Source organism: Diabrotica undecimpunctata, chromosome 3 (assembly GCF_040954645.1).
Source record: "Diabrotica undecimpunctata isolate CICGRU chromosome 3, icDiaUnde3, whole genome shotgun sequence".
In the NCBI taxonomy this organism is placed as follows: domain Eukaryota; kingdom Metazoa; phylum Arthropoda; class Insecta; order Coleoptera; family Chrysomelidae; genus Diabrotica; species Diabrotica undecimpunctata.
Window position 1 is genome coordinate 73,769,986 of NC_092805.1, and position 23,478 is coordinate 73,793,463.

At 32.7% G+C, this 23,478-nt stretch overlaps 1 protein-coding gene across 3 annotated transcripts in view; it reads right to left on the reverse strand.

Annotated features, from left to right (window-relative positions):
• Positions 1-23,478, reverse strand: part of Mvk (Mevalonate kinase) — a 309,158-nt gene that overhangs the window by 160,691 nt on the left and 124,989 nt on the right. For 2 of the 3 annotated variants that reach the window (XM_072526064.1, XM_072526065.1), the window contains 2 exons: positions 13,975-14,101; positions 6,267-6,457 (listed from right to left, as the gene is read on the reverse strand). In XM_072526064.1, the coding sequence (XP_072382165.1) occupies positions 6,267-6,457; positions 13,975-14,020 (237 nt within the window). In that variant the 5' untranslated portion in view covers positions 14,021-14,101. Of the gene's footprint in view, positions 1-6,266; positions 6,458-13,974; positions 14,122-23,478 lie in introns of all 3 variants that reach the window. The other variant, XM_072526063.1, reaches the window with a different exon arrangement.

Sequence of the window (23,478 nt, forward strand, 5' to 3'; positions counted from 1 at the left end):
GCTTCGATAATTCTGAAAAAATTACAGTTCGTTTACTATGTTCTAAAAAAAGGTGTCTCCTATAAAACTACTTACAATTCCACGATTAGAATTATGTGGAGCTGTATTATTGGCAAAATTAATGAAGTCAGTTATAGAAGCAATAAGGGTTTCTATATTTCCAATTTATTGGTGTGATTCATAAATTGTATAACATTTGTTACACTCAGATACAAGTAATCTTTAAGTGTTTGTAGGCAATAGAGTTAGTGAAATTCAGCGTCTCTCACAAAGTCATTCATGGCATTATGTTGCATCAAAGGATAACCCAGCTGATATTGCTTCAAGAGCCTCTTATTCGCATGAGTTACTTAATCAATGTCTTTGGTGGAATGGTCCTATATTTTTACTAGATTGCTCTTTTATTCCTCCACCATTTAAACAGCCAGATTTTATTATTATTCCAGACATCAAACAAAAACCAATCTCCTTAATTTCAAGAACATATGACTTTATTATTTTTAATAAATTTTCTACTTTTCGTAAACTGTTGCGAGTACACAGTTATTGTTTAAGATACTTAAGGAACCTACTTAATTCTAGCAAAAATATAAAACTACCAGATGCAACATCCAGCAATCATGTCTCTCGCAAAAACCAGTACATCCCCTTTTTATCACAAGATTAATTAGAAAAAGGTCGATTAAGTTAAATTAGCTCAAAATGAATGTTTTCAGGAAGAAATACAATTAATCAAAGCTAATAAAGAAGTCAAATAAAATCACAAACTCTTAGCTTTGTCGCCATTTATTGATGGTAATAATTTGTTACGAGTAGGTGGTCGATTAACCCACTCTGGGTTAGATTATAACCACAAACATCCTTTTTTATTAAATGGTAAGCATCGGCTTCCTCAGTTGCTTATTGAGGATGAACATTTAAATTTATTTCATGCAGGTACACAATTATTATTGTATACTATAAGGCAGCAATATTGGCTAACAGGAGGCATGAATGCAGTGAAATCTATTGTAAGAAATTGCATAACATGTCATAAATTTAAACCAACTCAAATTACTCCATTCATGGCCGATTTACCTCAATCTAGAGTAACTATTTAATTTCCATTCGATCAGACTGGTGTTGATTATGCAGGACCCTTTGTTCTTAAAGATCGCAAAGGTCTTGGTTGTAAAACGTAAAAAGCATATATCTGTTTGTTCATCTGTTTCAGTACAAAGGCAGTTCATTTAGAATTAGTCACTGCTCTTACGACCGAAGCATTTATCGCAACATTTCGAAGATTTGTTGCTCGCAAGGGTAAACCATCTCACATATATTCGGATAATGGGACTAATTTTGTAGGTGCAAAAAATGAGTTAAATATATTATTTAAGTTTTTGTCTACCTCTTATGATACATTTTCAAACTTTGTCACAAATAAAAATATTCAATGACATTTTATTCCGTCGAATTCTCCGTCATTTGGAGGATTGTGAAAATCTAACATTAAAAGTGTGAAACATCACTTACTAAGAACAATTAAAAATGTTTTATTAACGTATGAAGAATTTGTAACGATACTTACACAAATTGAGGCTACGGTAAATTCCCGTCCTCTTTACCCTATGTCCTCAGATCCTAATGACTTTTCACCCTTAACCCCATCTCACTTCTTAATTGGAAGATCGCATACTGCTGTTCCTGATCCAGCTTTTGGTGAAACGGTAAAGCTGAACCAGTTAACAAGATTTCAGCTGCTTTAACAATTGCAGCAAAGTTTTTGGAAGCAATGGTCTACTTCCTACCTTTCTAGCCTTCAAAGCACATATAAAGGCAAACAAAAGGTACCCAATTTAGAATGTGGTACATTGGTCACCATCAGAAATGAGAATGTTCCTCCATGTCAATGGATTGTAGGACGAATCAGTGAAGTTCACCCAGGTCCAGACGGCATAGTACGAGTCGTTACAGCAAAGACGTCGAAGGAAACTTTAAAAAGAGCTATCACTAAGATCTGTCCGCTACCAGTATTATTGAACCAACCGTTTAAGGCGGGGAATATGGAGAAAACTTAAATCAACATGGCAACATAGTGTTCCAGCCAACTGCGAGAGGTCAACTTCAACAAGACCCTCTCGCTGCTAGCGGCCGTCAGATATCCCGCATTGAAGAAATATACAGTCCATTATTTCATGTATTAAAATGTTAATTTCAGTTGTAATTAAGTTCAATAAAACAGTGTAACTAATTCAAGTCATTTCTATATATATATATATATATATATATATATATATATATATATACACTCGCGATCATAAAATCCGGGTCACCTTGAAAATCACCGATATTTCATTTTCAACGAGCTTCATCGTAAATAATAATAACACAAATACAAACTAATGCATGTTTCTGAGAATTGTTGCGGTTTCCTTTGTAACAAAGAATTCCAATACTGCCGATTTTACGGTAAAGTGCACACTTCCCAAAATGAACGCTACCTGTAACTCCGCTTGTTTTAAATGTCTCGTTTGTACTTCGACTTTCTGTTCAAATGCAACGGACAAACGTTTATTATTGCCACCATTAGTGTTTATTAGTGCCATTATTAGTGTTTATTTTTTGACAAAAATGCCTTTGACTGTTGTTGAAACGGAACAAATTGTTGCACTTGTGGAAGACGGTCACACTCAACGGCAAGTCGCAAGAACTGGTGGCGTAAGCCTTTCTACGGTTCAACGACTGCTTCAACGCTTTCAGAAGGCAAGTTTGCTAACCAGGCGACCTGGCTCTGAACGAAGAAGAACGCCCAAGGCACTAGATGACCGTTTCCTTGTGTTTCAGGCTTTACGAAACCGGACCTCAACTGCGGTTATGCATCAAAATCGTCTAGAGGAAGTACGAAATCGCAATTTTAGTGTTGCAACAGTCAGAAGAAGACTTCGTTCTTCTTGAATATCTTCTCGAGTAATGGCTAGAGGACCGCCACTTCGCCGGGTGCCTCGAGTTGCACGACTAGCTTTTCCTCGACAATACGCGCATTGGGGAATTAACGATTGTAGCAAAGTGTTATTTTCAGATGAATCCCGTTTCTGCCTAACTGGATCCGATGGACGTGTAAGAGTTTGGAGGAGAACCGGTGAACGATTTTCACAAGCTTGCATTGCTCCAAGAATGCCATTTGGTGGAGGCTCGGTCATGGCTTCATCGAAAATGGGTCCCTAACTGCACGAAGGTACATTACGGAGATTCCGGAAGAACATGTTATGCCCAACATGGCACGGCTTGGAGAAAACGCCGTTTTTATGCAGGACAACGTGCGACCTCACGTTGCCAGGATCAGTATGTAATACTTGGACGAAGTTGGAATTACCAGCCAGCTAGGTCTCCGGACCTGAATCCCATCGAACATCTCTGGGACGATTTGAAAAAACGTATTCAAACCCATACACCTCCTCCTAACAACGGACAGGAGCTTAAGGAGCTGTTAGTGAGAGAGTGGAATAACATACCACAACATGTAATCCGGAGAAAAATTGAGAGTATGTCCCGTCGTCTGCAAGAGGTTATTAGAGCAAGGGGAGGCAATACACGATATTGGTCATTGAAATTTCACTGATTTTTTACCACGTTCTGTATTTTCCATTTTTTTTCGTATGTCTGTTTTATCAACAATTTGATTTGTTTTCTGTTTTTTTCAATAAAAACAATAAAAAACCATTTTTTTTTTCTTTCAAAACAAACATTGATGACAAATAAAAATACATTAGCCAAAAAAAGGTTATTACTGCATCAGAGGCAAAAATATTTAAGAAACTTGAAATTTTCAAGATGACCCGGATTTTATGATCGCGAGTGTATATATATATATATATATATATATATATATATATATATATATATATATATATATATATAATATACTTACTTAACTTAAGAGTAAATTCTTACATTCCTATAATGGTTATTCAACTAGAGGTAACCTTCTCCCAAAAATACATAAGCCTCAACTCAGCATGAGGCCTATTGTATCTTACATTAATTCCTCCAATGGTAACATAGTAAAAATTTTATTGAATATCTTAAATAAAGCATACAACGTTGATAACGAGTTTAATATTGAAGACTCATTTAAATTCAGTTCTATCATAAACAATTTCAAACTGCCTGATGGGTACATCTTTGTCAGCTTCGACGTGGTTTCCTTATTTACTAATTTACCTATTCCTATGATCCCACCTACAGTTCACATATGAACTAAAAATAAACAATTGTATTCTCTTCCTGGACATGCGCGTCCATCGAGGTTATGATCAGATTTTAATGGCCTTCTGGTATAGAAAAGATATGGCCAGTAATCTTTTTTTTTTAATTACTACCCATGCCATCCAACGAGGTTCAAACACAACTTACTCCAAAGTCTTATCTTTAGAGTTCACAGGCTGACACATGCTCTTAATAGAATGGATTCCCTCTTAATGGTAAAAGATAATCTTTTACATAATTCATACCGCAGACACTTACCAACTTTGACTGAAGCTGGAGAATCACATGCTTTTTTATTAATCCACCAGGAATTATCCCACGACTCTTAACATTTATTGCTTTTTCCACAATTTACTTACAATATTTCGAGTCTTCTCCGGATTGTACCTGTCAGGATTGGGATAAAGAATGTTTGGGTGACAGGACAATTATTCTCCAACAGTAAGACTCTCTTGTCTAAACAAGAAAAAATCAATGTAGTCCCTAGGATCCCTTGTCGGAATTGTGAATTGCCTTATTTGAGCAAACTGATCGTTCCTTGAAAGGACGCCTCATTTCACATCGAAGCGATATAATTGCTCTAAACACACGTTTGCTTTATGCACACACGTTTTGTCAACAAATCACCAGGCTGATTTGAGGAATACAGAAAGTTTAGTCACTGAAACAAATTTTTTTTAAAAGAACTTTCTTTGAAATGTGTCACATTCTTAACAACCTGCTACTATGAAAAGGCGTAATTATATTGACCATCTCAGTGAAATTTATCACTCTCTTATATTACATAATAAATAACTGTTATACCGGCTGTTTAAGAATTTGATAGAGTTGGTAGTACTTCCTTCCGTTCCATCTTTCATAAAATGTTAGGGTCTTTAAACAATTGATAAGATCACCTTATTCTTATTTGCCAGGTTGGCTTTCTCATCACAGCTGTCACTCATTTGTGAGTGACAGCTGTCACTCAGTGATAATTTACCTTGTATCGCATATAAATTATTTAAACCTTTTACATTCGAGATGAGCTTCATCATCTTATACCAAACAAAAAATATTTTGTTGTTGTTTGGTATGGGTAACTGTCACTAATTTGATGAATTGTTACACATTTAATATAAGTGTGTCATATTCTTCAACCTATAAAAAAACTTTGGTGATTTCGCCAATTCATTAGATTTATTACATATAATTTTTATAACATATATCACATAATAATAATCCCTAACCATATTTTTCATTGAAACCCGGACGAACTAAGTCCTACCTTTTTTCTATACTTGTTCTCAAATTCACCATAGTGTTGCATTGTTCTTTTTTTTATTCAATTTGTTAATAATAGTTATTTTTAGGTTGGTTCCTTTTCTGCGCCGTTTTCAGTTTCACCTGTTGGATTGCGTTAATTACGACTGGCAATTAATACTATAAGAAATGAAAAGACCGATATGTTTTTGTACAAACTTATGACAAATCAAAGAATGGAAAAGAAACGTATTTTTAAAGTGTGTAATCATTTATTTCCTAGCTAAGTGCTTTCAGCTTACAAAGCCATCTTCAGAGCTATGGTCAAGTTTTTTAAAATTATCACTACTAAGGAGAGATCTTATTTTGGTAGAAAAATACAGAATTTTCCTTTAAGCTATTTCTATGTTAAAATATTTCTTGGAAAAAAATACAAAAAAGACTACACTGGACTCCATAAAAAAAACAGTTTAAAAAATTTGGTCATGGAACGGGTGTCAGAACTCGACCATTTGTTGGAGTTGAAGTAGCAGCTGCTAGTATATTAATGTTCTCTGGCAATTTCTAATGCTTGCTGTCGACAGTAATTTGCCAACAGTTCTCGACTCTAGTAAATTTTCAACATTATATATAGTCTACTTATAGTCTTCTGCAGAATGTTCTGGAGAAACGTTAATAACATGTACATTCAAGTAGTTAGGATAGGTTTTGCTTCAGTTTCTGTTGATTGGACTAATTTTTGTTCACTTTTCCAAATCAAAAACTTAAAAACGCATGCATACCTGTATGTCATATTGAAAGGAAAACCTTAGTGCATCAAACTGGACCACTAATGTATTGCGAAGATCTATTTCGTTTATTTCAACTTTGGTTCTAAGATCTATACTTGCTGCCAACGCCAATTTCCCATAAACGACTGAGTGTTCTCCATTTAAAATTACTTTTCCTGGAGCAGACACTTGTATTCTACGGCCTAAAAAGTAACATAATAAATATTATTATGCAATAAAATTCTTAGTAAATATATAAAAAAACATCCGAAAAAAATATATAACCAACAACCAAACCAGACAAGTAGCCTTAAAACTCCTCTAAAAGCTAATGAAGTTCTAATGGAACTCAGCAAGATACAACCGCAATTAGATATAACGTCATATAAGATTAAGTAGATAGTGATTGTTATATTTATAGAAACAAGAACGTATTTTAAAAAATACAAAAGAATCACTTTTTGTAATTTATTATTTAAATAGCATTTCTTGTAATTGGTATATTTAAATTTAAAAAATTGTCCAAAAAATTTGTTCAAATTAGATCAAAACGTTTCCGGTCTTAACATATTATTACTGAGTCCGAAAAAGTTATTAATTCCACTTTAATTTAATACAAATGGGTGAAATTTTGATGATTAATAAAAAAACGTGATAAATTACTTGATATCACGTGCCTATAGCCACTTACAAATAGATTTAAAAATCTTTGTATTACATATTAAAACTTAAGTAGAATTAAAAAGTGACATAATGTCGATGAATGAAAACTTAAATAAGAGAACATTTTGAACCCTTCACTCGAAAATGGTTACAACCATGTATGTTGTCTTAAAAGTAGCAAAAGGCAACTGATACCTTAATCCAGGTGTGATAAAGTAGGGTCGCCATATTAGGATAAAGTGACAACTGTTCGTGGAACACCATAAAATAAGGTAGATATTCTTGTCTTATAAGCTGGTTGTGACATCTCCACGGGTGCTCGTCTTCGTGGTACGGAAGTTCAAAAATATAGATATTATATCGGTTCTGTTACATCTCTTACATCTCACTATTTACAGATTCACGGTTATTGATTAATGATGACTTAGTTGACGATGACACGCGGTTAACTTTGTACTCGTCTGGTGTGATTTTTTAAGACAAACTAGGAGTACATATGTTTAATTACAACTAACGATTGACTACTAATATATCGATCTAATAATCTAATAATATTATTGACCACGATTCCTACTTTTATATCATATCAACCTGTAACGAATCGCTTCGTTACTGGGGTAATTGTTGTTGACATTATTATGCTTAGCTTTCAAGGTTGCGCCTACTACAACGAATGTGTTTTTATAAGAGACACGCATATGTTATATAATGCGTGCTCTAGACTTTTAATTGTCCTAATAAAATTTGGTAAACATATATTTAATTTATTAAAGTATTCTTAAATCGTTGTATTGATCTGAAAATTCCTATAGAGCGTTCCACGTTAAGAAAATAACATAAGGCTTATGGAGACCAGTGTTGCCAAAACTCTCAGGCATGCGGTTTATTAGATTGTCGATATGATTCATTCTAATCAGAGCCGTATTCAGCACTGTGTAGTTGTAGTTAATTAATTTCACTAATAAAAGGATATGTATAGTTGAATACAAAAGAATGCATTATAAATACCTGTTTCTTTAATTGACAGATATGTATGCATTTATTATAGGTCTAATAAAAATAGTTAAATTTCACTATTGTTTAACATTACATACTGATTAACGCTTTAAATAAGATATAACAAAAAAAAACAAGTGCAGCTTTATTTTATTTTCATGTAAGTAATAACAGATAAAAACATACATAAAAATTTTTCCTTGTATACAGGGTGAATCACCTCTAACGGAACGCAAGATTACAGCGAAAGAGTAAAAAAATTAAATTATTAGTTTGTAAGTTGATAAAAGCTACATTTTAAAATTAGTTTGAAATATACAGGGTATCTCAATTATAGGGTTGTTATTCCATCTTTTGCGCGGTCGGCCTAAGCTTCTTCTACCGATTAATGATTTATCTCTTGCTATATTGAACACACGTGTCTCCCCCATTCTGATTATGTGGTTATTCCAGTCTTTTTCTATTTAGTGTCCATTCATTTATACACTATACGTTATATATATATATATATATATATATATATATATATATATATATATATATATATATATATATCTAAAGTATTCAACTAGTGAATTCAGAGGTTTAATCGGTCATTCAGGTTGGCAAATAAAAAACGAAGTCAACTACTTCATAAGTTTATCGAAGACGTTTCGCTTTATATTTCTAAAGCTTCATCAGTTCTCTAAAATATAACAGATGACATAGAGTTTATAAGAAATATAGATGTTAATAGTTCATAACTTACAACTCAATATGTAGTATAGTATCGATGTTATTATATATCTACTGTAAACTTTACTCATTATTTAAAACTAACTAACAAAAAAAAACAAAAAACACACAAACTCTGCAGAAAATAATGTTCATATTTTAAACGAACATTTGACTTCATTTAGAGATGGTTCTCCACTGAAGACAAACCAAGCACTGATTTATTGCAATCTATGCAAACAACGTGACGCGATACCGAAATTTATATATATATATATATATATATATATATATATATATATATATACAGTGTGACCCATTTAGATTGGAAACACCTCTATAAAATTTGAAGTTGTTAACCGATTTTAATCAAATTTTTTTTTAATGTCATGTAATAAAAGGTCTATTGCGGGACAAAATATGAAATATTTAGTTAAATTTTCAGGGCATTCTACGATACTTTTTCTTCGTCGAAAATGGAGAATTTGTATTAGCGATTTTTTTATTAAAAAAATTTCTACGCCACTGGATTTAGAGTGGCTTCAAATAGCTATGACAAAAATTTCATTAAAATATATTTATTAATAACGAAGTTATGACAACTTAAAATTTTAAAACTCACTAAGCTACGAGTCAAAAAAGAACACCCTGTATCAACAGATAACCATTAAACTAATTATTTTTCAAATAATTTTAATAATAAACCACTACTAGCCAAAAAAATGTTTAAAATAGCATAAAAATTTAATGCAAGTAACGCACTTACATTATTATTAACCTTATATGCTACAACTTAAATCTCAGTTGCCATGACAACGATATTACTGTTTGACATGATTTGTGCCATAAAAATTTCAGTACTAGCATAAATTTATGCATAATATCTGCAACAATATTTACTTCAAATTCTTTTAATAATATTTTGTGTCATGGCTGCAAGATTAAGCTTGAGAGAAAAAATTGAAATTATATGTCTTTTGGGAGATAACGATAGAAGTGCCAGGGAAGTTTGTACAATATTTAATGACAGACATGTGAATCGTCCTAATATTAGCTGCGGTACGGTAAACAAAATAAATAGAATATTTAATGAATATGGTGCAGTATCAAAACTAATTTTAAAAAATAACCCGTTACAAAGAAGAGGAAATGATCAAATAATTTTAGATCATTTCAGAAATAGCCCTAATGCCGGTTTAAGGAATGCCAGTTTATATTTGAATGTGCCTCGAGAGAGTATTCGGCGATGTCTTAAGGTAAATAATATTAAACCTTTCAAACCAAAATTCTTAAACACATTACAAGAAGGCGACGAACCAAAACGTTTAAAATATTGTTTATGGGCCCAAGCGGAATATTTAAACAATATAAATTTTCTAAAAAACGTGTTGTTTACCGACGAAGCCACTTTCACTACAAATGGAGTAGTATCATCACAGAATTGTCGCTATTGGACAGCACATAATCCCCATTGGGTAATAAACTGTAAAAGCCAGTATTCTCAAAAAATGAATGTCTGTTGTGGTATACTGAACGAGCGAGTTATTGGTCCTTTCTTTTTTTGAAGAAAACTTGAACTCACAGAACTTTTTAGAATTTTTAAATACCGACTTGTGGGATGCTATTCATGAGCTCCCAATTAATGAACGATTAAATTTGTATATTCAGTTAGATGGGTGTTCTGTTCACTACGCCAGAACCGTGAAGCAATGGCTAAATAAAAATTTTCCGAACCGTTGGATAGGCCAGGGTAGTCCGTTGATAGATTGGCCACCCAGATCTCCAGATCTCACAATTTTAGACTTCTTTCTCTGGGGAGTTATCAAACAAAAAGTTTACCAAACCCGTGCAAGAGTCGTAAACGAACTTCGTGCAAGAATTCGACAGGCATGTGCAGAAATTACTCCCCAACAACTAAGAAATGTAATTAGAAATATTCATAAACGCTACGACAAATGTATCCAATTAGATGGTGGATTGGTAGAGGCAACTAGGATTTAAACTAAAATTATGTTTCCATGTTTCTGTTAATACAGAGTGTTTTTTTTAACGTTAATACAGAGTGTTTTTTTTCTTAGTGAGTTTTAAAATTTTAAGTTGTCATAAGTTTGTTATTAATAAATATATCTTAATGAAATTTTTGTCATAGCTATTTGAACCCACTCTAAATCCAGTGGCGTAGAAATTTTTTTAATAAAAAAATCGCTAATACAAATTCTCCGTTTTCGACGAAGAAAAAGTATCGTAGAATGCCCTGAAAATTTAACTAAATATTTCATATTTTGTCCCGCAATAGACATTTTATTACATGACATTAAAAAAAAATTTGGTTAAAATTAGTTAACAACTTCCAATTTTATAGAGGTGTTTCCAATCTAAATGGGTCACACTGTATATATATATATATATATATATATATATATATATATATATATATTAAACCTAGAGCTAAGATTAATACTAATATTACAAAAATTAATATTAAACTCACCAGTCTTCCGGGTTGAACAGCGTCGATATCCATTGGGCCGAGCTTTCGACATGTCTTCTTCAGGGCTTCCGAGGTTTCAGTCTCCCGAGTCCCCAGACACTACTATACTTATCACTAGTCACTTCACTATCGTCACACAGTCTTTTTCTTTTTTAACCAGTGCAAAAACTTTGTTCAATGTCGGCGGTAAATTTTTAAAGAAAAAAACTATGCACGATGCCACGTAACCGCGTATGAACTACTGCATCGTAAGTGAACTTTCTGTTGTTCACTCTACTTTTGGTACGTTTTCTTGTTTTTTTTTTATGGGCATTAGTCCTCCTTCCGCAGCTTCTTTGCGTATTTTAAAAATAGTACTAAAACTTACTCCTGTCATAGCACTGACTTTATAGGTTAAACACTTTCACCACTTCTTAAGTTTAGATGATAATTAAATACATTTAAAACAATTTGTTTTGCACGGATGTCCAATATATTACCTTGGCTTAATTTTTGAATTTCCATTTTCAATTAACATTTAACTGTAAAGTCAGAATAACAACTGAAGAACCACAAAGCCTTATTATCATTATGTAGTCTCAGAGAACGACATAAAATCGCTGACATACGCACACCGTATTATTTTTAGTTGCAATTAGTAATTAGATATAATATGCATTCCAAGCGGTACATTTATTTGCTTTTAAATCTTTAATAGCCGGCAAAGTGCATGATTTAACTAAGCAATATTTTCTACTGATTTCTATGATTCATGGTATATGGTATTCTTACCGAAAAACAAATAAACTGTCGTTACTATAATTAAAATAAGATAAAATAAAATTATCTTTTGTAAATACTATTTATTTAATTAAAATCACTTTCCCTACATTTCATCTCTTGTTTCGAATGGGCACTTTTGGTCAATTACGTTAAAAACCATTAACTTAATTCACGTCTGTGGAAACGAAAATACAAATTATACAACCCTGCATCATGCTTGTGTTCATCGTGGCATCGCTGCGCTTCTATCGTCCATAAGAAATACATGGCCCTATCTCCGCAATGTTATTTTCTTAACGTGGAACGCTCTATAGGATATATATTTTCTATATCACACAGGAAATGAAATATGGGACAAATGCCAATATGTTAAGATAAATCTGATGTATGTCATCGTAAAATTATTTGAAATATTTCATCAACGTTCAAAAAGTTAATGGTATCAATTGACCTGTAATGTGTTGTGAAAATTTATATATGTGTAATGTCTGAAGTTAAACATTTGAAATATTTTTTTATAAAGGTTATGATGTAAACAAAAATAAGGGTAACGTAAGTGTAAATAATTAGATGGTAGTGATGACAGTAGTATATATGAAATTTGATTGTGGTTTGATAAAACTTAACACTGTAAAAGAAAGACTGTTTAAGTAAACTGGGAGTATTGTATATAAGTACAATAAGAGAAGAAAACGCGGCGAAAGTTAAAATATTTTATCATTTATCGTTTATTGATCGTTTATCTTTAAAAGATAAACAGTTGAAATAGTTGGCAAATTAGAAGAGAATTCCATGATGTGTGGGTCTAATTTTTAGGGCAATCATTACCGAAAACGGAAATAATAAAACTGGAGAATGACGAATAAATTACAATAGACTCAAGGGAAATATATTGAGAAATGAGTAGGAATTGTTAGGAGAAAAGTTGTCTGTGTAGTGAAAGAAAATCACCATTAAAGAAAAGGTGACGATTGACACAGTTGGGACTGTTCTGTTTGTCTTTGATGATTTCCAAATTCTCATATAAATCTAGTCTTAAGAAGTTTTTATAACTGGCTCATAAACACCAGTTACAAAAAAGTGTTCTTCCTTTTTATTTTTTATATTATAGTATGCATCCCTTAGTAATTTTTTTGGTTAAGAAAGATTTTCTACCTCTTATTTCTCTATATAGAGAAATGCTTATCAAGATTAGAGAAAATATTAATTAAGAAAACTACGAAGACGCATTAATATCTAGTTACTAAACCGGTTCCGTGGATAAAATAAATATTGCGGTATTATAGCAACGAAAAACGACATATTAGAAGTGTTATTGTTAAAAAAAGAAAAATTGGAGTATAGACCATCATTAATGAACTATATTTTAAGGGGCTAAGAGGTAAGACTATTTAGGGAGATATGCTTAATAATCCTTGGCAATCAGTATCTATCGTACTCGACTATGAAAAATTGAATTGGAACTTTCAAAAGAAGTAAATTTTCAATTGAAGATAAAGCCGATAGGGTAAGCCAGTTTCTGTGTCTGAATTGGACTAAAACCAAATAAATGAGGTACTGAATATTTCATATGAACGCGCCCGTCATATAGGACACATCGAATTAGACATAAGAAAAAAAAATTGCAAAATCCCCACATGTCTGAATATTGACTAGAAGATGCAACAATAGAAGCATCGCGTTCGATCTGTGCTCGGTTTAAAAAATACGCAAATTTCTTAAGCCGTGTTGTTACTATCGATGAAACTTGGGTAAATTTCTACACTTGATACCTTTTCTGGGCCTAAGAAATTTCGTGTTAAAAAATCTGCTGGAAAAGTTCAGCTTCAGCTTCAGCTTCTGGAATCGCTTCACTTTTTTTGGAATCGCCAGGGAGTAAAAACGATTGACTTTCTGTGTAAGAGTAAAACAGTACTGGTTTGTAGAGGAAGATTATTATTTTTTGCAAGGTTTAGATGCTTTGCACGTTCGTTGTAATAAATGTATTAAATTAGGAGAAAATTATGTCGAATAATAAAATACTTTATCAAATTTTGTGTGCTTCCATAGTAGCATCAGAATTTTTTAATATTATACTTACTTACATATACTTACCAATAAATTTAAAGTTGGAGAGATCGAGGGGATAATCGTTGGTCATTTTATTTTTGCTGTTGTTCCTGCCACTGTTCAAGAGTGAACGTTTTTTGGGAAAAAGCGTGTATGGTCTTTAATTCTTCTTCTAAAACAGAATTAACCAACCTAAAAACACAAGCAAATTAACACATCGAAAAATCAGATTAGTTACACTTTTTACTCGAATAGAAAATATTCTAAGCTAAACTATCCTAAAGTTCAATTATACAAGACTCTAATAAGACCGGTTGTCAACTTCTTCAAATAAAACAAAAATGCTTCGAAGGATCAAGTAACAGAAATTCTCTCGTAGAGAATTAGAAGTAATTTTGAACAAAGTCTTGTTAGGAATGGGGGACATAGTTAGGTTTTTAAAGTAAAGAAGACTTGAGTGACTTAAGCATGTGGAAATAATGTCCTTGAAGAGACCCCGTAGGAAAATTTTGTATGAAAGAATAGAAAGTCCAAGAAGAATTAGACCAAAAAAGCGATTGACAGTGATGCAGACCAGGCTTAGTAAAGATATGGCGAAGAGGAGAGTGAAGACGAATTGTGTAAGAGACAAAATTTCATCATGAATTGTAGGGCCGGGGATGTATGTGTGCAGACGATACCGATAAGTATTTAAACGGTTACATGAGTCGTCAATCGTACTTCAGAGCCATATAAGAATACAGTCATCTATTTCAGATTCTGATACTGATAGATCAATATTCAAAGAATATTGCTTGTAACTAAGAAGGGAGCAAGACCTAATAGTGAATTACTTATCTTTTCAACTTTATTGATTGTTATAGCCTCTATTTCATTTTTAAAGGAATCATCTTGGCAAAGTCTAACCAAAGTTCTTGTACCTCTAGAGGTCCATATCTTTTATTTTGTTTATTTAAGCAATTGTATTTAAAACGAAAAATGTAAGCAACTGATCTTTGCATTCTAAAAAATTTAGAAAAGCGCTGAAAGGGAAATGAAAATGAAGCGTTTGATGTAGTAGATAAAACTATAGATTTCATCTCCGGCAAATCAGCGACATTTTTGCAAGAATATTTTGGCCAAAAACATTGTTCATTTGCCAGCCATGGTCCATGCCACCAAAGCGCTGAATCTAAAATATCTCTAGGATATAGACCCCTAGAAACAATGTCGGCTGGGTTATCGTGCGTTGAAATATATCGCCATTTTAAATTTTCTGTTAAAAATTGGATTTCCGAAACTCTGTTACTTGTAAAGGTCTTTAGCAGATTGGGACTGGTTCGTATTCATGCTAAAGCTATAGTTGAGTCCGACCATAAAGTTGAAGACTCGAATTCGACATTTACACTTCGCAAATAGATGCAAGCACCGTAAGCCTTTTCGGACGTGTCAGCAAAACCATGTAGCTGCACAGAAATAGCATCCTTACAAATAGCTTGCATATTCAACTTCAATCCATTTAATGCTGGAGTTTCTGATTCGACTTTTGTCCAGGTCTCAAGTATTTTACCTGTAATTGTTGCATCACATGAAATTTTGTCTGCCCAAAGCCCTTGAATAAATACTTTAGCCAATATAAGGCAAGGACTAATTAGACCAAGAGGATCGAAAATGTTGGATATTGCAGATAAAATAAATCGCTTACTCAAAGCTGCTTGTCTCGGATTAGCGTTGATGCAGTATAAAAGTAGCTCTTCTCGGCAAGACCAATTTAAACCTAAAGTATTAATTTTATTGTCGTCAGAAAAAGTACATATTTCGTGTATGGATTCCTAGGATATTATGTTAGATAAACAATCGGGATTATTTGAGCACCATTTTCTAAGTGAGAATCCGCCTAATTTCAAAGTTTCAGTTATTGATTGACAAATGTATCGTGCTTCTGCTACTGTAGAAGCTCCAGTCAAAAGATCGTTCACATAGAAGTCGCGTTTAATGATATCTGCTATTTCCGGCTTCTTATCTTGAATTTCCTTGCAATACTGAATAAACAATGAATGACAAGATAGCTTGCTGCAGATTGCCCATAAGTAACAGTATTTAGTGTACATGTTGTCAGATTGTCATTGGGATTTTTGCGCCAAAGTACCTTTTGCAATTATTGTCTTTGCTCTGAAACCATTAGCACCTGTCTATACATTTTTGCTATATCCGAAGATATGACGTAATTGTATTTCCGAAATCTCAGTGTTATTGATAACAAATCATCTTGTAAAACAGGTCCAATAGCTTGTATACTATTTAATGAAAGACCACTTGTTGTGGGTACTGAAGCATCAAAAACTGCTCTTAATTTTGTCGTTACACTAGATTCCTTTGTAAAGCCGTAATGAGGAACAAAATATTTGAATTTATGGCTTTCCGCTTTTTTATTAATTGTCATATGATGCAAATCGATGTACATAAATTCCTTGTATAGTTGGTGTAATATAGGATGTCGTTTGAATTTGCGCTCTAGAGCATAAAAACGATTTTCTGCTTGAAGTTTAGAATTTCATAAAACTGACGGGCTTTTCATTAATGGCATGCGTACTATAAATCGACCTAAAGAATCTCTGATAGCAGTATCCTTGAAAAGGCTTTCACAAAATTGTTCAGTTTCGGTGAATGGTTTGAAGCTTGTTAGTTCCTCTAATTCCCAGAATTGAGCTAGTTTATCCAATAGTTCCTGATTTATGCTTAAATTGCAGGACACGTTTTTTTTGTCGATTCATCAACTCCAAAGGGTTGAGACTACCCATCCCAACGACGTTTCAAATAATAGCGGCATATTTTTTCCAAGTGACTGCTTTTTTGTTCCCCAAATTGACCAAAAAAACAGATCAGCTCCAATTAATATATCGATTGGGGCCGATGTATTGAAGTAATGATCTGCAAAAATAATATTACTTGGAATTGAATAAGCTTGTACATTAATTCGGTATCCTGGTAATGTACCCGTAATTTAATTCAAAACGTAACAATCTAAATTAGTTTCAAAGTTACTATGCGTTGATCTTATTAATATTTTATTGACCTTTGAAATATTGTTTGATATGCCAAAAATAGATAAGTCTGTTTTCTCAGTGTTAATACCTAACCTCTGTTGTAAACTCGATGTTATAAAGGATATCTGCGAACTACAGTCCAAGAGTACCCTAACTTTATGTAGCTTGTTAAACTGTTTGTTCGGGCTGTTAGGCCGTTGTCTTCTGAGATTAGTTCTCGACGTTTCGCCAACACTAGTGGTTGGCATCTTCTGGAGATGTTACTGCTTCGCTTGTAACCTGAAACTGACGCCGCGTTGTACTACGGACAAACAGTTTAACAAGTTAGACGATGGCCGTGAAAGCCTAACGCAGTTTATGTAGCTTGTTTAATTTATCAGCTACTAATACATAGGCTGTAGATAAAATTACTTGATTGGCTACTGAACTTACTGCAGTACTATTTAAAGAAACACTTTCCGTTTTTGATGTTATAGACTCTTCACAGTTAGAATTAGCTGTATCGTTTTTATCATGCAAAATTGTATTGTGTCATTTACTTACGAACTCCCTTTTGTGTACTAAACTCAAATGTAAAAAATCAGGACAAGTATAAATTATGTGATCATTCTTGCAATAACTGCATAGATGGTTATTATTAAAATTATAAGCAACTAAGGACCTACCCGTATTGTATGGCAACCTTTGTTTATTGTGAGTATAATTACTCCTAGAATCTATTTTATTAATTGCAAAATTATTTTTTGATTCTAATGTATCACAAAAATTACTATGTCCCTGTAAGAACTCTAAAAATTGTGTTAAAGTGGGCAAATAGTCTAGTTTACAAGTTTGTCTCTCCCATTCTAAAATTGAACCCGGATCTAATTTATTCGTGAACCAAAAGATTAATAGAGGATCCCAATTGGTGATATCTTGCCCTAATTGTTCAATTGCTCCCACATGTTTATGAATATCGTCTACAAAACTCGGGACTTTTTCTGCTGTTGGTTTATGAATATTTTCGTTAGAAAAAATCGCTTTAATGTGTTCGTAAATAAGTTTTTTCTTATTCTCGAACCTACTTGTAATAGTATCCCATGCAACGTCATAATTATCTGCCGAATATTTTATTTTAGAAATAGAAGTTAGCGCAGTTCCCTCTAACGCACCTCGTAAATAGTAGAACTTTTGTATATTGTTTAATTGGTTATTGTTATGAATTAAAGATTTATATGTGACCCGAAACTCTAACCAATCTTCAAATTTGCCGTTAAATTAAGGTAAAGAAATGTCCGGTAATTTAATGCCGTCTGTTTGTTGATAAAATGTTGGAGGAAGAGAAGCTCCCGAAGGCGTAGACTTTGTTTCGTCTATTTCGTTACCATCGGACTACCGGTCTAAAATATGTTTTGCTACCACCATTGCGTCAAAAAATGAATTCTCAAATAGTTGCTATTCGATTCGCTGCTCTTCAGCTTGATCGTCAGACTGTAATTCAATAATTTCATTGTGATATGATTTAAATTCTGGTAAATAATTTTCTGCATGATTACATCTTTCCTAACTTTAATTATTTCCACGCGGCTTAAATCGGTTTTACCGGCAATATCGTCTAAAAATTTTGTAAATATTGTTAGCCCTGCCTTTACAAATCCCCGTTTTTTGATTAGTTTTGTTAATTCGGACATTTTTTGTATTAAAACACTAAATTTCTCATAGCTAGCAGACAAGTTTAATTCATATAAAGTAATTAAAAATGAAATTCGAAACTCACCCGTTGTATAGCTATGAAAGTTGACCAGTCAAAATATCGTTCGACAACACCGCAGATTCTGTCAACACCTGTCTGGATCGCTGGGTGATTTGTTTTGAAACTTCTCAACACAATATGGCCGCACACACACTACTCACTATAAATAGCTTGTTGTTTATTTTTACTTAATTTCTGGTACAATTGTAGTAGATATCGGAAGGACCCAACTGGTTTATTTGTAGGATAGTAAACAACCTTTAACTCAACTGTTAGCATTTAATTATAGAAGTAATAAATAACTTTACAAAAATGGTTTATTAGGTACAAAAAAGCTTTTATGGATGTATTTACAAGTCTTGTTCTAATGTCTGTCCTGCGCACCAGTCGCAATCGAAAGCACTGTCACTCTGCGGCACCTGTTCCATCGGCGCTGGCAGCCCCGTGCACACGCAACATGCAAACAGCACACACGCACCACGTTGAGTATGAATTGTGGAGTAAACACCCCCAGAGCTACTTAAGGCTGTTTTAGCAGTTCAAGCCAACTGCGATTTGAAATGGGCGTATCACTTACTTTTCTACACTGCTTACGCGAGACCATCTTTACTCAGTGCCGCCGGCCGACGGGTAGTTTAATGACAACAAATACATTATTCTTCATTCAAATTAGTTTTAACACGAACTAACTGACCGTACGTTCATGAGATTTGACGTCACGAAGGCGATAACGATGAAACTAAGCCCAATGATGAGTAACACGTTTCACTATTAGATTTCAGTATTTTTAGGCAATTTTCTTTAAAGTTGGAACACGCTTTTCTCGATTATTACTGGACACAGAAAGGTGAAACAAAAATCAACGATTACAGAAAAAAAAACTCTTTCGAGTGATGGGCGTAAAAAGTTTGGTTATAATAGAACGTTAAACAGTATATTCCAATTTTTCAACAGAAGTTTCAAAAAAATAAAAAAAGTAAAACCATCAGTTTAAAGGCAACATAATTTCGAATAACGTGTCCAAATTTCGAGACATTTTGTCAGTAAATAACAGAGAAAACACTGTCTCTAGGTTTTGATGCACCGATAAAACAGCCTTAAGCTGGATTTATAGTTTGACGCAGTGTAAACGTAGACGCACTGGAAAAAGATCAACATAGAATTTTGTGTACTCTTATTTATAAATGAACGTAAACGCATGACGGAACGTAAGTGAAACGCACTGCAACGGAAGAGTTGGCCAACTTTCATCTTTTACAGTGCGTTACTTGCGTCTGGCCAATCAAAAGGAAGAATTTTGTGCTGTCAACCAAAGTGAACTGTCTGGCCCGCCCACCATTTTGTAAAGTTGTTTATCAACATATTCGAATTTTGATTTTGTTTATTACAATTATTTGTTACAATGAACGTTAAGAATTTATAAAATAATAATAAGTAATAAAAGGATATTATAGTATCATGGTCACCAACTCTAGCCACTGTTTCTACTCATGCGAAAAAATTCCACTCCTTCGATTTATAAATTGAAATAATATTTACAGTCCGTTTGTTACGTCTGCAGTGCGTCTACGTCTACAGTCCGTCAAACTATAAATCCAGCTTTAGACAGCAGAGTGCAATGCTCTTAAGATTAATTATTGTTTTGGTAGTGGAACAAACATGTCTTTTTCGGAAGTGGAACAAATATTAATTAGAGCTATTCTTGCGGTATTTTGCCACTTTCACCTAATTTATTGAGAAGATTAGTGATAGGTGAAACTTCTAGTTCTTGATAATCATCGAAAAATTCATCCATATATTATTTTCATCTATTTAGTTTTAATTTGATTAATTTTTAATTTTTTAAATTTTAATTTATTAAGGAAAAAAATGTTGATAATTGCCAACCTTATGACCTTATTTTAAATCATAAAATAATTCTTATCTTAACAACAATTATATATAAAATATAATATATATATATATATATATATATATATATATATATATATATATATAAAATGATAAATAAAATAAGTGATTTAAAAACTAATAAAAACAAAAAAGCATTTGGAAAATCGAAAGCATTAGAAATAACGGATCCAACACGCAACATTACATCTCGGACTTAGTTAAGATGGTTCTATTATGAAGTCTCAAATGAAATTGACATAAAAACTACATGGTGACAATTCCAATAAAGCAATATTAACATTATTTAACTAGTCAGTAACCTGTATAGTAAAATGCAATGAGCAATTGTCTGACAGGAATCACAAAACAAAGTGCATTCGAGACAAATACAGATATGGTTAAACTTCTTAAAGCAAACATTTAATCCAACATAATATATATATATATATATATATATATATATATATATATATATATATATATATATATATATATATATATATATATATATATATATATTATATATATATATATATATATAGATATATATATATGTGAGTGTGTGTGTGTGTGTGTGTGAGAGAGAGAGATGGCATTAGACAAAAAATCTTTTGCCACAGAAAATTGTTATAAGGATGTTTAAATTTTATTTTAGAATCGTTTATAAACTTGATTAGAATATTATATATAGATTTGTCAGAATAAGATACCAGATTGCTGATGTTAACTGGTAGGCTAATATTGAGATCAATTAAATCTAGATATAGGCTTCGAGTCTGTTCCCTATGATTAGGACAATCGAAAATAAGTGGTTCAAATCTCCGACAGATTTACCATCACAAGGGGGACAGAAAGGGGTTTCATAGATTCCAATCCTATGCAGATGCTCTGGAAAGAGGCCATGGTTAAGTTTTAACCGGGTTATTAACGAAGAATGTACTTTATTATAGTTAAAATTAAAATGGGGAATATTTTTTGGTAAGCATGGATGAATAGAAAAGTAATGGTTTCTTGAAGACTTCTGAACCTCTTATATTTTGACATCCATCTTTCCCTGCCAATACTTCTGATAATAGAAAAAGATCTTTAAAGTAGTAAAAATTTGTAATTTCTGATATCTCAGATGTATTTTTTGCCATACCATCCACTAATTCGTTTCAATTACTCCATTATGTCCTTTAACCCAGAGTAAAGTAACTGTTTTTTTTGTGAATTTTAGATCATGTAATAATTTTTTGATATCAAGTATAATGGAGTTTTGAAAACTATCCAATGGATGGCTACGAATAGCTTGTAATACTGCCTGAGAATCTGATACTATTACGATGTTCTCACAATAATTAGTGACACACCAAGTTAGTGCTTTCTGTATAGCAGCAGCCTCGGCTGTAAAAATAGAACAACATTCAGGAATTCGATATTTCTCACATAATTGCTGTTTGAAAACAAAAAAAAGCGAAACCAGTACTTTCAACAGTTTTTGAACCATCTGTATAAATTATTGTTAAATCTTCCCCTAATTTGCTTAGTATGGATTTGAATATAATATTAGTTAAAATTGGCAAATCTGAATAAGAGGGCATTATAATGGTTGGTTTGTCTATCAGAACTTCAAAGTCTTGTATGTAAAAAGGAAATTTTGGGAGCTGTAATATATAAGATTGAAATGAATTCGTATCGATAAAAGATTCTGCAAGAGGAGGAGAATTTTTTATTCTCCAATAAGAATTTGTTAAATTTTCTGTCAAAGTAAACCTATTTTGTGAACCATAGTTGTATTAAACGATCTGTATGTTATTAGACGTTTGTTGGCTAACATTTGCCTACGTATGTGTAAAGGTGGTTCCTGGGCTTCTGCTAGAACTGCTTGGTTTGGTGAAGACATCATAGCTCCTAGACAATTTTTATTGATTTAAATTGTATTCTGTCAAGAGTTAATAGATTTGTTTTGCATGTTGAACCGTAAAGAACACAGCCGTAATCCAGAATGATCGTATGTAGGATCTATAAAACATTAAGAGATATTTTGATCTGCACCCCATCTTTTTTAGAAACGAAACGCAGAAGGTAATTCCACGCTCGCACTTTTGTTTTACGTACTTTATATGGCTGGACCACAAGAGTTTTTTATCTAGGATCATGCCTAGATACTTATACTCTTCTGCTAAGGGGAAATTATAATCACCTATCTGGCATTTGGCCTGTGACTTTTTGTCTACGTCTAGTGAAACATACAATCGAAGATTTCTTGTGATATACTAAAACCCATTTGTTTCACCCACTTATCTAAGTTACTAAAGCTAAGTTTTAGATTCAACATACAATCTTCATAGGATTTATGGCTGGTATATAAACATATGTCATCTGCATATTGAATTATTTTGCATTTTTCATCCATCAAACCATGCAGATCTGCAGTATAAACATTAAATAATAAAGACTTAGAATTGAGCCTTGTGGGAGACCGTTATATAATATTCTTGGACCGTGTAATACATTTCTATGGTCCCGTAAGTATATTTTTCTATTCACATACAAATTATTATATTTACAGATAATCTTTTATCAATACACACACCCACCATTTTTGAATATAATATATCCAAATCAACCACGTCATATGCACCCTTTAATCTAGAAACAAACATAGCATAAATTCGTTTTTGAAAAACAGAGTTGAATATCCGTAACTAAATGTATGAGAGCATCAATGGTACCTCGACCTCTACGAAATCCATACTGTGAGTAGGGAAAAACTGAACTACTTTCAATAAAATGTTCTAATCTAAATTTTATAAGCCTTTCAAAGGATTTGTCACACATGATAATAGAGAAATGGGTCTATAAGATGATGGAAGTTCTTGGGTTTAAGTTAAATTGAGTAAAGGGCATATGATA